Genomic DNA, 16,590 nt, shown 5'->3' with positions numbered 1-16,590 from the left:
TTACTCACTACACTTTGGTGAACTATAATTCACTGTACCTCACGGCAATAAGTACAGGAACGCTTGGAAACTCTGTTGACTTACCTATGTGTACATGTGACTATCGTACCTCTTTTGGGTTGAATGTTTGCCAGTTTATAACTACCCGGTTCTTGACATGGCCCGGGTAAGTTTTCGTAGTGTCAAGGGCTGCACTCATGTTCTCCGACTGTGTTTCGTCTGCACTCCATAGGTCGCTCACTTTTGGCAAAGAGATACCCCCAACAACTTTGAAAATCATTGTCCAACCTGATAACAGATGAATATGTAAAAGCTGTTACTCTTTCATTTTCTGATTACTTTGGTACGTATATATGTTCCAAGATAATATCTCTACTAACTTTTGTTGGGATTACTGAGCAGCGATGGAGTTTTTGAAATATGCTATAAAAGTTTTTTTCATTGCCTGAATTTTTCCGAACTCTCATAAGTGCAATGCTATGCGAAATGCTACGCCTCATGATTCCCTGTATAACTAAAAAAATCGTTCAATTGATTCGCTCTCATTGTTTTATTATGTGCAAAGCGCCAAAGAAAATAGAAGAGAATATTGTCATGGCATTATCATGAAATCATTTTGACTGTAATTGTCAAGACAGATGAACATAACAATTATAGTACCTCCATCGCTTGTCTGGTCACAATCAACAGGAAACAACTCTGGTCCATGGTCCAAATGAAAACAATTCCATTTGACGGAAAAGAAATTAAAATTATTATTGATTATAGTTCACCAGTAAATTTTATTTGTTTAAATCGATCACGTGACGCGATAGTGTTCATCCGTGGAAAGACACTATCAGCCCTTATAGTTCACCACTAAATTTTCTCTGGTTCTTATTGGTTTAAATCGATCACGTGACGCGATAGTGTTCATCCGTGGAGAGACACTATCAGCCCATAGTGCTCACCAGCAGAAAATACCCGGATGGATAGTGCCCGCCCGCGGAAAATACCCGGATAGGTAGTGCCCGTCCGCGGAAAATACCTGGATTGATAGTACTCATCCGTGAAAAGTTTTGAATAGTTTGACGGCCGCGAATTTAGGCAGATCGGAAAAACAGTGACTTTTCAATTCTGACAGGTATAACGTATTATTTAGCCAATGTACGGTTGCGAATTATTGACATTTGTGACAAGCTGTAGGCGCGGAAGAAAATTTAGTGGTGAACAATAAAAACAATACAGTGTTTATGTCTCGGAACTATCGGTCTGATAGTTGCCCCTTGGAAATTTGATGTTCTTGAAACTAGCATATTTGCCCTCGAAGCGATATTTTTTTTAAGAGCATCAAATTTCCGCGGGGCAACTATCAGCCGATAGTTCCTCGACAGAAACACTCTATTGTTTAAATAGAACTGGCACATATTTATATATATATAATTAAAGGAAAATTCACCCCTAAAACGCGAAAAACTTTGATGAGTTATTCATCTGTACTGGTCTGGCGACAAAGAGTTGACAATAAATCAAGTTTTTACCTTTCTCACAGTTGTTTCCCGCATATCCACTTTTACACTCACAGACATATTTCTTTTTAGTAAATCCATTTAAGCACGTTCTGTTATTCTTGCAGGGTTTATTGGAGCAATAGTTCTGCGGTAAGCAAAGGCAATGGAATAGCGTCGCGCGAGTGTGACGACTTCTTTGACGATTTTAGTTAAGGGGAGTACGAGTAATTTACGATAGTTGGAGGGATAGCTGTGCGCGCATGAACTATACGAAGAAAAGGCTATGTCTCCGGATCACAGACCTTAGCCGTAAGGCCCCTATCAAAGTTCTTCTAACTTGAAACGATTGTTGATGTTATTCTCTTCCTAATTGGGATATTGGTCCAGGGATATTGGTCCAGGTTTCCCTAACAGTTCGCCTGTATACCCACTTATTCTCATAAGCGTGGAGGGAATAACTGATCTCATTATAACCCGGATGTAGCATCATCAACGCTGATATATTCACCTGAATGGCTCTGTAAATAAAGCCTTCTCTTGGGTCAAGAATCTGCTGGATACTAAAATTGTTCAGAATCACTCAGCTCCCAAGTAACCTTGCCATTTAATGGCACACCAATGTTGATGGAGACACATTGGCTTTCCATCGTGCAGAGATTCTTACAGGACCTACGAATTCCTGCCGTCAGGGTTTTCATCATATCGAGGGAGTAGCCTTCTATTGTTGTTTCAAATAATATTGATCGACAAAGATCTAAAACAAATGTTACAACTATCATTTTATATGTTAGGATTCAAGAATGTAAAGTTTTCCTCTCTTCTCATGCTTGAAATTAATGCTAGTGATACTGAATATATTGCATTGATGCAACAAAAACACTTCAGACAATCGAGATTTTACTATCTTCTTGATTGATTTGTTTTAATTCGTTATTCATTGCCACCGTGTTCTTTGCATTTGTAAAAGAAAATAAAAAAATTAGGCTGGATTTTGTTATTGAATCATTTTAATCATCATCGTTTTCATGTTGGTTTATTTTCCTCACCGTTAATGGCATTTGAGAAGCAGTGCAAAGACGAGCCCCATACAATTGACATGATAAAAAAAAAATTGCACGCAGAAGATAACAGGCCTGGCATAGTTACAGAGAGAAACACAATCAGAATATCCACTTCAGTGTAATTACAGACGAAAAGTGAAGTGTCCTGTAGGCTGTATCTTCCTATTACTACAGTATAAAAGTGTATGTCTAAGCTAATTGTACGAATATTTTTTTCTAAAGAACTCATGCCAATCATACTTTGGAGGTAAAAATAATCTTTTATACTGGTTCACACCAAAGTAATAACATTCTTTGTGTCTCTTGATCACCGACCGCGCAATATAATTTAATGCAATCAGTATGATGCAGAGTGACTACTTATGGCACATTTTCAAACAGTGCACGTGTATCATGAAAAAACGCTCAAGGCTTCCGCTATATTGCTGCAACTTTATGTAGAGCAAATAAACAACACTCTATCATGGTAGCTGTTTACAAGTTTTGTCATATACATGGTCCTTTAAAGTAGCCTCTTAATGAGTAGATCATGGAAAGTGCGGCCTCAATAATTAACGGCTTCATCACTTATATTCACAAGATAGACTTAAAATATTTACATGTGTGGAAAGAACAAATAAACATAAAGAGAAAGATAGAAACTAGGACAGGTCAAAGAAAGTAAATAAAGAAATTCGGTCAAGAGTACACATAGTAATGGGATCGTCGTATCAGGATCGATGGCGCCAGCAGAGTGTAATGACTTTTTAGGACACATGCGCTTTCCGTATTGCAGGTGGTTTGTTTTGAGCCAACTGAGTTAGGCTCCTTCATTCAATTTGTTGTCTGAACCAGCCACTGACTCAGTTATCGATAAGACATTTGTGCAAAGTATTGCTGCGACCTTCCAGGAAGATGATTGAGCTGAATTCCCTTGTAGAAATAATTGCATTGCTTTTTTCTGTAGCACCAGTTGACGGAGGCAAGTATGAATCACTTATTTTTCCCTATTCATTTTGTAGTAGGCTACGCTCCGGTTTTACTTGAAAGATCGATATGGAAGGAATATTGGAAAGTTTGGTTATATAGTTGCCATCTCCACCAAAACTGAGGCCATGTTTATTTGTTATACACTTCTATTTTTGTGTTAAATTTTGCAAATACCCTAATAAAGGAAATGGAAGAAAGAAAAATTTTTTCGAAGCAATTCAGAAAAGTATCACTTTAGATAGCGTAGTTAATTGATGATGCTCTCAGCATTTATCACTCCAAACTAATCGATCTGCCCAAAATGATCGAATGAATTTGGAAAATTGTTCCATCGAGGGGAAGTTATGTATACCGTGTGGGAGGTTTAATATGTATATTTATAGATTTATAGATCGTTTTCACCTGACGTCACAGAATTAATGTCCGCCATGTTGGTGTCCATCCGAGTCACGTGTTTCAGCAAGAAATATATGCAAACAGCATCCAAAGTTTTAATGCTTGTCAAATCACAGTCGAAAAATATGGCTTCTGAGCAAAAGAAAAAATCCATTCCTTCATCTGTTCCAGACAATGTAGTCCAAACTCCACTATCTGATTACGCTAAAAGGCTGGATGGGAAGTCAGAGAGCGTTATCTAAAGAAAATCTCGACGATTGGAATCTATCCTGCCTTGAGAGAGGGGAAACAATTCGAACCTGACTGTCTTCCGTCGTTTTAATCGACTGATTTACTTTGTTGTTTGGTTCTGGAGACCAGCTTTTACACCCACAAAACAATTTAAACCCTTTCGCAGTCTAGAGGCTTACAATCAAATGGTTTCGGGGTTTGTTTACAACGTGCAAGTGGATATCATATACAGAAAATACAGAATACAGCTGCTCGATTTGTCACTTGCAAGGGCAAACTTGATCACGTCACTCCCTCACTAGTGCAGCTTCACTGGCTTCCTATATCTTATCGTACTGTGTTCAAGCTTCTGTGGCTGGTGTACAAGTCTGTCAATGGTCTCTGTCCGTCATATGTTCTTGATCTACTCAATATCAAGTTATCATCAAGATCTTTACGTTCTAGCGCTATGGACTATCTTGTGCAACCTGTGTCAAAGACAAAGACCTACGGGGACAGAGCTTTTCCTGTGTGCGCACCTAATTTGTGGAACAGTATTCCTTTTCCAATTTGTAAATCTAGCTCGGTAACTATTTTTAAAAAGAACATGAAGACTTTTCTCTTTTCAAAATTTGTAACTAGTAATTCTCTTCTGTTTGATTGAATTTTATTTATGTTTATGAGGTTATTTTATTATGTTACATTATTGTAAAGCGCCACGAGAAGCTTTTGATGTGCGCGCTATATAAATATTATTATTATTACAATTATTATTATTATTATTATTATCAACGCAAGCAACTTTGTCGTGTTGGCAAAAGTGCGGCACTCGCAGCGAATGAACGAGTCCTTAATCCAAATCTGGATTATTACTTTAATAAGGGCACTAATCGAACATCAAGAACGACCATCCAAGCAGAGAATGTCCTTGAAACATTTGCAACGGAAATTCCAAAGCGATAGGCAAAATCCTGCATTGGCATGTTCAGTTTAAGTTTCATTAGAGTGAGGACAAATTACTTGAAATTGGTACAAGTTGGCGACTTCCTTACAACGAATTTTGTAACATACTGTTAAACTGTTTGCAGGACGTCATAAGGAGGCAACCCAGCGTAAAATCTCACATTTTCATTGCCATTTGCGAAGTAAGCCTCATCGAATGGTGGTTTGGCAGTCGAGGTGTGAAGTAAATAGCAAAACTGCTCTGTTTGCGTAGCTGTTCCCGTTTCAGTTTCCACTTTCATCGCCGAGTCAGAATTGAAAGAAATGTATGTAACCTTTTCTCCTGGTTCACCAATTTTTTGTCTTTTGGCCTCGATTTCTTCCATGAGCCGCTCCTCATTTTCTGCCACAATACGTTTCATCTCTCGATCTCTGGCTCTCTGGTCTCGTTTCGCGGCAGTTTCTAGATCGGCTTGAAGCTTTTCGACGGAATCACATTTATCGTGATCTAAGTTTTGGGTTGGAATCCAGCCTGGATAGTACCTATCACACAGTTTTGCTGCTTTTCCGGATATAAAATGTCTACCACAGACTCGTCCATAATCAACAATGTTCTCTGTGAGGTGTTTTCCACTGATGGCAGAAATCCATTTTTTTCGCCTTTCCTCGGAAAGATTTCTTATTTCTTCGCCTTGATTAGTTATAACTGAAGGTATTCTTGCCATATAAACTCCTTTATCGCGATCAGTTCGGGTTCCACAGCCAAAAATCGCACACATAAACCATTTTTGCTAAAGCTCACGCGATGTATGTTTACTGTTTACACGTGCACCAACATAGCGGCCAATTGTAAAGTGATCACTTAACTGAAAACGATATATGAAATCTCCATTGGAAATAATTCAGTTTAGCCAAAGAAGAAACTCTAGAAAGTGCACTTTATTGATAATCAGGCGTACATCACTTCAAAGTAATCGATCTTATGTACATGTACAAAATAACCAAACGAATTAGGCAAATTTAGCACTAAAGCTTTATGCCAAATCTAGAACATAGTTAGAAAACTTGGAAGAGAAAGGTGCTTAAGAAAAACTATGGTCCTAATGCAATATTTGTCTTTGTTGATATCATACTGGTTTCATCAATATTTGTAACAAAGACTGCAATTTATTCTTTTTATTGGTGACCGAAAAATTAGATTTTTTGGGTACACATGGCACTATAAATTACTTGTCTTCAGGAGATAAGTAAATGACCTTCTCCTCACAGTTTTGATATTCCGGTCAATCAAAATCAGTCCTTTCTACTTTTCGAGTATCATTGTGGTTCTTGTTTTCACAACAGGGACATGCCTTCCAGGTAACTGCAGAAACATTCAATTCGAACCTTACACAATGGATGAGATCCTAGAAAACTGTATTATCAGAACTGTGACGGTCAAAAGCAACGATATTTGCGGAGTTTACTATTATGAAGAACTAAACGTTTTCTCTTACAACTGCGGTCCCGGCGACAGCGAAAATAAGCAGTGTGACCTGAACCGTCGAAGCCATGGGCAAGCCTCCAATGCTGACTTCATAACGAAGGAAGGCTACATTTATCGAAACGTGTTGGTAAGTGAGAAAAGTAATCTTTGAAAAATTATCGTACCAGTAAGCTTACGTACCCAAGGATCATGTGTCTTTTTCCTAGAAATCGTTATTTGTTGCATTTATTGACCGACATTATTTTTGAAGAACCACTGTGAAAGTAGCCCATGTCCTGTAAATGCACAGTGTCAAGTTGGTTTCACTACGAAAAGATACAAATATGTTTGTCTGCCCGGCTTTGAAGGGGAGAACTGCGAGATAGGTAATCTCCATGTGCAGTGAGTACAGAAAAAAAAAAAAAGCTATGAATAATGAAGCTCCTTTGTGGCTGTATACACTTTGCTTTCAAATATATTTTCTTCTTTGATCACTCTTTGCCATCGTCTTTTCTATCACGTATCTGTTACACTACATTTTAGACACATTGGCCGTTGCAGTTTTTATGTTCATCGAAACTTCTTTTATTTCAGCTGTGAAGGAACCTATTGCCCTTTACCCTTAAAATACTGACTATGGTACAAAAGACATGATGGGCAATCAACCAGATGGTATTCCCTCCAATGTACAGCTCGCCGATGGACCGGATGAGAAATGCGAGGGCTCTTACCAGTTCCTGGGTACTCCAGACAACTTTATCGCACTCCCCAATCTTGGTGGTTTGGATATCCAGTATTCCTTGACAGTGCTAATGTGGGTGTATCCGCAATGGCAAGATGGGTCTCTTTTTAACTATAAACCCTCGGGAGGATGAGGAGTTCACACATGGCTAGTGAACGGAGGAAATTTTTTCTCCCGTATGATCGATAGGGATGGATCGTTGATAAAATATTTAGAAAGTCCTACCCCACTGGCCATGGAGCAGTGGACATATGTAGCCACTTCCTATGATTACAACAATCGGATTACTTGAATGTGGGTCGATGGTATAGAGGTCGGTTGGCTGGATATTGAAGTTTGTTCACTGGCCACTGACTACGAAGTTAGAATCGGTGCAAAGGAGGATGATGGTAGATACTTCAAAGGGAGAGTTTCACGGGTGCAATTTTATGACGTAGCGTTAACGCTGGAATAAGTTTTGGCTGGTCAACATAGAGGGAAAAGCTCGTAAAACAACCGCTGTCTCGCAATGTAAGCGAAAGGAAGTTGAAAAATTCACAGAATTTTTAAAAGGAAACAAACGTGGGGGAAAGTCTCCCTAGATGATTTTTTTAACCAAGTTATCACTATGACTGATTTAAGGCTGCTTAGTTATGTAATGTTTTTCAGTAGTCTTAGGGCACATTGATCCCATGCACTTGCTGTGCGTAGGTGGTGAGTAATTAAGTTGCTTGTTTCATCCCAGAGAGGGCACCTAAAAGCTGCTTGAACAGGGTTCAAATCGTCTTGCAAAATAAACAATCAAATAAAGTCTGCACGGTGTTTTCCAGTTTAATCAAAGGCTGTCTAATCTGCTTGCCGGTTGAACTCATTAAACGAACCCTAAAGTAACTCAACCCTATTTGAATCTACAGACTAATCACGGGTAATCACAGAAAGAGTTATGTTTAGCACCTTAATTACGATAAATTTTGTTTGGGTTTCTTTAGTTTTTGTTACATATATTACTTATCAATCCATCTAGGAAATTTAAAGAGACTTCTACATCTCCAAAAATTACTATTGATAGGATTGATTTAGTGATGATTGCACCTGGTGGGGTACAGTTCAGGGAGTCTCGCCGAGGTAAGAGTTATTGTATTAACAAACAGTTCTTTCTGATGCATTCTTCATTAGCTCTCAACAATTGCCGAATCATGCAATTCAAGCCTGTAGCCGTGAATAAGATTCTTAAAAACCACGTGATAAGAAATATCAGTGTTCAAAGTCTGTCACAGTGTCAGTCAAACTGCTTCCAAGAACCCAACTGTGTGTCATACAACTATGGTCCATTACAGAGTGATACACCGACATGTGAGCTCAGTAATCGCACCCACCTGCAAGTCTCCAGCAGCAATTTTGTTTCAAAGGGAAAATACATCTACCAGAACATCTTGGTGAGAAACAGAAACATCCTCACAGGAGCACTTTTGGATTGATTGTTCAAAACCACTTAGAAGTTGTGTCAGCGATCAATGAGACTTACCCACGAGAAATCGTTTTAAGGTGATGAATTCAATTGGTTTATTAAATGGCGTTTTTTTTTTCTTACTACAGTATGAATCAACTATACCCAAGAGAAAACGTGATTGCTTGCTTGAAACTGGTTGGTTTATGAGATGGCTTTTTTATTCTTGACATAACGCGCTTCTATAAATGTCATATGGGTTCTTGTGTAAATATCAAAATCACTTTAATCATGTCGATATAGTATTTGAAAATGCCTAGTTCCACAAGTATTCTCCCCCTCCCCTCCCGCTTGTATGTTCTTTTGTAAGACAGAAGGTGCACAACGATTGGTGACGATGTAATATGCAAGATATTTTATATAAGTTGGTTTACTGCTTGTGCTTAAATCCTGGTTAAACCCAAATTTTCCTTAACACCCTCCCTTCACCCTTAAGAAAAGACAGAAGCATTGATTCTTTTACTAGAAACCCTTGTTTTCAAAGGCCGAAAATAATTTTTTTTACAAGAGCTCAACTGATTCATTAGTGTTGTTTGAGATGTGCTGACAAATAGCCAAGATCAAGTCTCCTTAATCTCTCAATATGGATGTGAACCTGGAGGACCACATATGGTAGAGGCAATACGTTGTAACAATTCGGTTGCACTGCTACTGAGTCTGATTGTGCTGCAGACGAAAATAATTTATGTGTGGGAGAAATTAGTGTTTCAACTGAATCGCTCAGCCTTCACCAGTCTGTTGGAGTGAGTGGTTACACAGCATTTAACAGGTAGCTAACGACAGAAACTTGATTGTGATCAGTTACACCTCTTGAATAAATTTACTTGGCTATCATTTGGATCACAATTCTATGATACAGTAAAACAAGCAACTTGCAGCAATATGTGGAATGGAGACTGGGAACGTATATATTTGTAACCTGGCCTTGTCTTAGAAACGCCTGGTTATTTAATGCTAAGTAAGACTCGTTTCCTCACGAACAAAAGTATTAATCGAAAATCATGTGGTTTGGAAGAGGAGATTATGGACATCACTCCTTAGATCGTTACTCAGCTATAGCTGGAATGTCAGCTGTTGGATTTACGGCGATAATTCCAAGTTTTTATCGTTCCACTCCACGCGTTTTGAAGGTCCCACGTTCGCGAGCTGCCATATTTATCGCCCCAGCACTGTGTGGGAGTATCGCTTGTTTCTCATGGCAATATGTTGTGTCTGATCCTATAAAAAGACGTAAAATGGAATGTGTTTCATGTGCAGCTATCAGGGGATCACTGACTTTGGGTCTCAGTGGCTGCGTGGTACCATCAGTTTTAATAGCATCGTTACACTTTGGGGGAAGGACAGGTACACCTCAGCCGTTCTTTACTTCTTTTCTTGACTTCTGTTATTCTCCATATTACGGCCGATCGAAGGCGTTCATCATTGGACTTGGATTATTTCAAGCAGTGCTTGGGTATGGACTGGCCAGCTGGGTTTACACGGACGAGTTTATTAACAGGAGGAGTGCTCCTAGTTGATTTAACGCCAGATGTAGGTTGTACAGAATTATTTATTTACTCGTTACATCCTATTCAGACCACTGATAAACAATTGTCCATGGAATTTCCATTCTATAAAGATGCTTGGTCATAGACATACATTTTAAGAGTAGAAACGCTATGCGTTTCTTTTTATTGAGGGATCAAGGAGGGTGAAGAAACAAAACCATTTTTGTCACCCTCTCTCCCCCCCTAAGGCAGAAAGGACAGAACCTTTGATTCCTTCACTAGGAACCTTTTAAAGGTTAAACTTTTCTTTTTTTTCAAGAGCTTTAACTCATTTTTGGTGTCTAAGATTTGTTGATAAATAACATTTGTGAGGCTAATAATGTCTGTGTATATGAAGCCTGGATCAGGTCTTTTATCTCTTAATATGAATGTGCGCCTGCTGGAAAAAAAACATGGTAAAAAACAGTCTTAACGATCCATTTGCATAGTCTGATTGTCCAGATGAAAGTAATATATGTTCCACATGTATGTAACTGCAGTGCAACTTTTAAGTGCACCTGAAATGAAAGATTTCAGCATTTTGGTCTCAGATTAGTTACCCTGTAACTAGACACAAATTTATCTGATTTTAGAGTTATTACAGTTAGCATGAGTGGTCTTGAAGATTTCAGGCTTCCCTGCAGAAGACTGAACTGATTTTACACTTCTTTATCTTCCCTGACCATAACTGCAGTTTACCTGTGAAGATTAATTTTCAGCTTGCCTTTAATTTTTGCAGGCAATATCAGTATAAACTTCTTTGATCAGTTTGGATTATTGCAATGTATCAGGACAGCCGTGACTGGCATTTCAACCAGTGAGAATTCGTGTTCTGATTTGAGTGTCACCTTTCAAAACAAAGCAATTTACAAGATGGTGTATGAAGGAAGATTTGGTGAATAATGCCCTTTTGATTTGTCCATTATTTTCATTCGAACGGGAAGGATTAAAATTGTGACATTATAGGTTTTGCATTAGTTAAAGAAGAATTACAAATGCAACTCTTGTAATAGGTTCCTTGAAAGGGTTATGAAAGAGTTTTAAGAAGGCTAGCAATTAGCTCCATCAAATCACCACATTGGAATTTTAATTGCAGCCCACGCAATTTCTAGTAGAGCTTAACAGAGACTGCTTTGAAGAATTCTGGCATTGGTGTAAAGTTGTATGTTCCATTTTGTTCCTCAATTAGTGGAATCACATACTCTTACTTACTGAACTGATTTGACCTAATCTTAATGAAGGTCACATTAATTTTGTTCGATCAATCAAGGATTGTAGGTTTGATGTTGGCCAATTTCAACCTTTAGAAAGTGGGAATAATTAAGACATTAACTCATTTTCTTCTTATTGTCACAAAAATTTTAAGCAAGAGAGATTTCAAATGACTTATTTTGCTACATACAAATACCTATGAAACCACTAATGAATTTCTGTAACCCCAAACTGTGTTACATGGACATAAAGAAATGTTCAATGGTTATAGTGGTCAAGGCACTAGTACCTACCTTTCCTAGTCTTCAAGCATGCCACTTTAACTGTAAGAAACCAATATTTCAAATGAACATAATAGCACATTGGCCAAGACTTTGGTATGTGAAAAAAAAAATAGCAAAGGGATTATTTTTTTCATTTTTGGGGGGATGGGACAAACTAGTTGTCTACAAGAAGGTAATAAGATCATTAAAAAAAATCAGTCTGGTGAGTATTTTTTTTTTCTTAAAGCCTTGTTTGGTTCTCATGATTTTTTTATTTTCACTGTGCATGTGCATTATTGTTGGTATTGTTCTAGTACTTTGTGCTGTGCTCAATGCATAGTTTCAATGGCATGGTAATGTGAGAACCTCATCAGGCTTAAAAAGCACCAAATACCCACCAGACTGACTTTTTTAAAAATCATTATTCTACTTGGCTTGCTGTAGATCACTAGCTTGTCTCATGCCCTAAAAAGTTAATTAAAATACAAGGGGAGGTATTTTTGTTTTAGGAAAATTGCAAAGATTATTTGAGTAATGCTAAGATATGAGTTCTTTATGTACCAGAATATATACATTCTTCTATGGTTATTTTTAAACTTGTATGTCATCCACATTTTAAGTTTCATTGATAATTATTAAAAACCATGAAATAGGTTTGTACTCAATACAAAATTAAAATTATTGACGGCAACCAGATCAGTACACGTATATCAAAAATGTGCACTGATAAAAAACGACTTCGCAGATGTACCCTTTAAGTCGATCGCACTATTTGTCGTGCCATCCTATTTCATAATTTGATCTCTTCTTTCTCTTTCTTATTCCAGCGCAGTTCTGCAAGTGGACTGTATCACTTGGCTGGTCATCTATCCACCCTTCAAATTCCATGAGTAAACTTCCATCAGACCACTTCCATTCTCCCTCAGTCTCTCCATCCGTTAATCCAATCCGTTAATCCAATCCAGTGATGCAGTTCGTCAGCAAGAAATGTCGCCTTGATAAATTTATTTTCTTCACAAGAATCAATTTTCACCAACTGTGCATCACTGCTGAGACATTTCAATACTGCGCTACTCCACTTCTTTACATCTGTGGTGAGGCGATAGCACGAGCTTTGAAAAGAATACCAACCTTGCGGACACCCTTGAAAAGGAAAAATATAGTATTAAAATATTACAATCAAAATTAATATGCTGCTCTCCACTCGTTCTTATGTACTTTATCAATATCATCGAGTATGTGAGTTGTAAATCATTTTCCTAATAGACGAATCCCTTAATTAGAAACAGATCTACTCAATGGACACAGTTTTGGACAAGGATTCAAATGAGTCAATCGGTCGATCAATCAATCAATCCTTTAATAGATCAAAAAGATTATCAGTAAAACTCTTTGACCGTGGAGAACCGTACAGTGATCAACTTTGTTTCATTGTAATTTCTTGTTTTATTTTGACATATAGCCTTCCTGGCCTCTGAATATGACCTTAAACAAGTCCAGCGCTTCTAAGATAAATGTTACTAGCGGTGATATGGTTCCTGTCACTTCATTATTTCAAGCATTTTTAGAGAAACAAGACAGAAAAGTTTTTGATAAGGTGATCTCACTGAGAAAAATACTACATACAATCTACGTAGGAAAGGGTGCTTTCGCCCCAAAGTTAACACCCAACGGTTCAAATCCAGTTAGTAAGTATGTTTACTTTTATGCACTGTTTCGTGCTGCAGCTCGCCTTTCCGCTTAATGACTGCCACGAACCATATAATATTCCAAGCTTTAATAATTATTCGATCTAAGAGAAATACATTTGTAAGTGGAAATCAGTAAACACAAATTAAGTCTTAGTCTCGTAGCAAAATTAAAGAAAAACGATTGGAAACTTACTTCTGTAACGGGTCGTAAAAACAGGTTTCTCACTTCAGTTTAGCAGATTCGGGTAAGCGAACAGATATAAAAACCGACGTCTCTCTCTTACTGATTCTTCTGTAAAAACTGGTTTAAAACACGACAAGCTAACATTTATAAATCATTGTAAGGAATTAATGTCAGTCACGAGTTGTGTTAATTAAATTATAACTGTCATCAAAGGCAACGCCTATTTACTAAACGAAACATGTACGGTTTAATAGCGCTTTATACTAATGACGTCATGAAATTTTAGACCCCCCGCGTGACTCAGACAAACAAACTCCACTTCTTTGAGAGCTACAAGGGAAATGGCGAGTAGTTCGCTTATTCCCTTACAGTTCTGACCGAAGAGGACGGCGTTTCTGGCTCCAAATTTGAAAGAGAACCGGAAGAATACACTGTAGACCAGCTAAAACGGTGGTTAAAATGTAGGGGCTTAAAATTAAGCGGTAAACGAGAAGATCTTGTACAGACTGTGTGAGATGCGGGAATTATCACACCCTTGATCCGGCAATCGATCATGGAAAATGGTTTGCTGCCAAAGTTTTTCAAGAAAATTCTGATGTAAACAATGTAAAAAGGGGGTTGACAGGCCTACACGACTCCCCAGCGCGTGTTTAGAATAGCCTATTCAAAGTTTGGCTCTCACGAGCATGTTTTTGAGCGATCGCCCTCTTGTAAGATACGAGCGGCGGATTTTTGTATATTTCGCTCAATACTGATTGTGTTTCTATTAAATGCCAGTTCATGTAGTTTATGTAGTTAATGTTCAGGCAGTTGTCATTGAATAATTTCTGTTTCTTTGACGCTGAATTTTCTCTTTCTTTCGGTGCTTTCCTCTAAGGAGCATGTGCTCAACTTACTTGCGCTGGTCTTAGATTTGCCTTTAGTGGATCGGGAAATTCGGCTGTTGGACCTTTTCCGCCGGGCCAGTGAAGAGCACAAATATAACTTAAGTGTTTCTTGTTATGTTTTTCTCCGTGAAAAACTCATGCGAACAAGCCACCAGCCAACGCTTGCACTTTGCCATGTCTCGCGAAGGTTTTGGGAAAGGAATGAATACTTTCTTCCCTAATTCCTTTCACTCTTTGAGTGATTTTGGCCATTTATCTGCATATCTTGAGTCTGTCTTACACTCACCCCAACAACAGTGTTTGGTACTAACCATGCCCCTTCCTTTCAGAACGCCAAGTCATTTTTTGACGAAATTTTCCGTCGTTTTGCTTTAATTTTAGAGCTCTCGCTCATACATTTCCTTAAGCTGGTCACAATGTTTGTCTGAGTCTGTGCGGGGGGTCTCATAGGTTATCACGTAACAAAATCTATTTTTAGTAATAGTATAAAGCGCTATTTAGTTTTATATATGATTGCAACATAGGATATGTGTTTTTATCCTTTGAACTGAAATAAAGACTATATCATTATACTATCATTTACTTAGTTTCGCATTTATGTGGCTCATATCTGGCCAAATTTCAATGCAGACATTTTAAATCACATTTCGATACTTTCAAAGGATATTAGAATTAAGTTGAATATTCACTGAGATCGTTTTAACGGCCGTTTCTTATTCCACCATTACGCCTCTAGAGCATTTTACCAATAAAAACTTCCTCTGTCGTAATAATAATAATGATAATAATAATAACACCTTTATTTAGACACGATAATGTTTAAAGCTGAACAGCTTGTGGGGTCGTGTGTAAATCCAAATAAACTCTAAATTAAATAAATTCAAATGATGATGGTTTTTGAGGAGAGGGGAAAACCGGGGTACCCGGAGAAAAACCTCTCGGAGCAGAGTAGAGAAGAAACAAACTCAATCCACTTATGACGCCGGATCCGGGAATCGAACCCGGGACACATTGGTGGAAGGGGGAGCGCTCTCACCACTGCGCCAACCCTGCTCCCCCGTACATAGTATTTGTCTTCATTCCCCGTTTTACTCATATTCGAGCAGCTTCCATTTGGCCAATATTTGAGTGTGGAACTCTTTCATTCGTTTGAAATGCATCTAAGTTATAAACTAAACCTGGTGGAGTGGAATCAGGCAATATTCCTGCCGATGAGGACGGTGACGTCGGCGACGGCGACGACCACGAGGTGATGACGGGAGATGGTATAAACGGGGATGGCGATGATGAGGAGGACAGAAATGTCGACGTAGACGTTGGTGACGGCAGTGAAGGCGTTGACGAAGACGAGGACACTAATGAATATGATGATGGCGGTAATGATGATGACGGTGACGATGACGATGACGATGACGATGACGATGACGATGACGACGACAATGACGATGACGATGACAATGACAATGACAATGACAATGACGATGACGATGACGATGACGATGACAATGACGTTGACGATGATGATGATGATGATGACGATGACGACATAGCGGACACTGCAGAAGAACCTGAAAAATTTATATTCTTAAATGTTATTGAAGCTTAGAAAGCGTATCACAACCACACAAAATAACAACATGCAGTTCAAAACAACTTGTCTGGAATTACTGGTAATTAACTACATGTACATGCAATTATAAACTTAAGATGTCATTGTACTGCTTGTATGAAGGCTACATATTCATTTTGATATCACGAAATAAACAGCGAGTAAGTGATTCAATCTTAGTTTTCTTCACCTTTTGATGTCTCCGACCATCTATGTTAAAGTTAAAAGTACCAGGCTTAGGCTCTAACCTTAAATTGTCACAGTCTGTCTGTTTCTTTGTCGGTTTTATTAAAAAATTTTGTTCTTTGTATTTAGAGTGAATAAAGCTCCACCCAAGATTTACCTTGATCGCAGTTGGCCCCATGTTCCAGTCCGTGAATGCAAACGCATCGATACCCTTCATTAGTGAACACAGCTTGACATAATGTGTTGCTCGGACATAGGCTGCTTTCACAGG

At 38.3% G+C, this 16,590-nt stretch overlaps 1 protein-coding gene and 1 long non-coding RNA gene across 2 annotated transcripts; both read left to right on the top strand.

Moving 5' to 3' along the window:
- Positions 1 to 9,378: 9,378 nt before the first annotated feature.
- On the top strand, positions 9,379 to 12,458 carry LOC111330309 (uncharacterized). Its single transcript, XR_002694787.2, has 2 exons — positions 9,379 to 10,291; positions 11,027 to 12,458. It is a non-coding gene; the product is annotated as an uncharacterized LOC111330309 (long non-coding RNA).
- A 3,250-nt stretch (positions 12,459 to 15,708) lies between these two features.
- LOC148742763 (uncharacterized) lies at positions 15,709 to 16,168 on the top strand. The gene has a single exon (XM_088757028.1). It carries the CDS (start codon positions 15,777 to 15,779, stop codon positions 16,128 to 16,130), a length of 354 nt encoding a protein of 117 aa, XP_088613154.1. The 5' UTR covers positions 15,709 to 15,776; the 3' UTR covers positions 16,131 to 16,168.
- Positions 16,169 to 16,590: the final 422 nt, after the last annotated feature.

The sequence above is a fragment of the Stylophora pistillata genome, chromosome 1, assembly GCF_964205215.1.
Source record: "Stylophora pistillata chromosome 1, jaStyPist1.2, whole genome shotgun sequence".
NCBI lineage: Eukaryota > Metazoa > Cnidaria > Anthozoa > Scleractinia > Pocilloporidae > Stylophora > Stylophora pistillata.
Note: the sequence above shows the minus strand (reverse complement) of the source record. Positions and strands in the feature narration are given on the sequence as shown.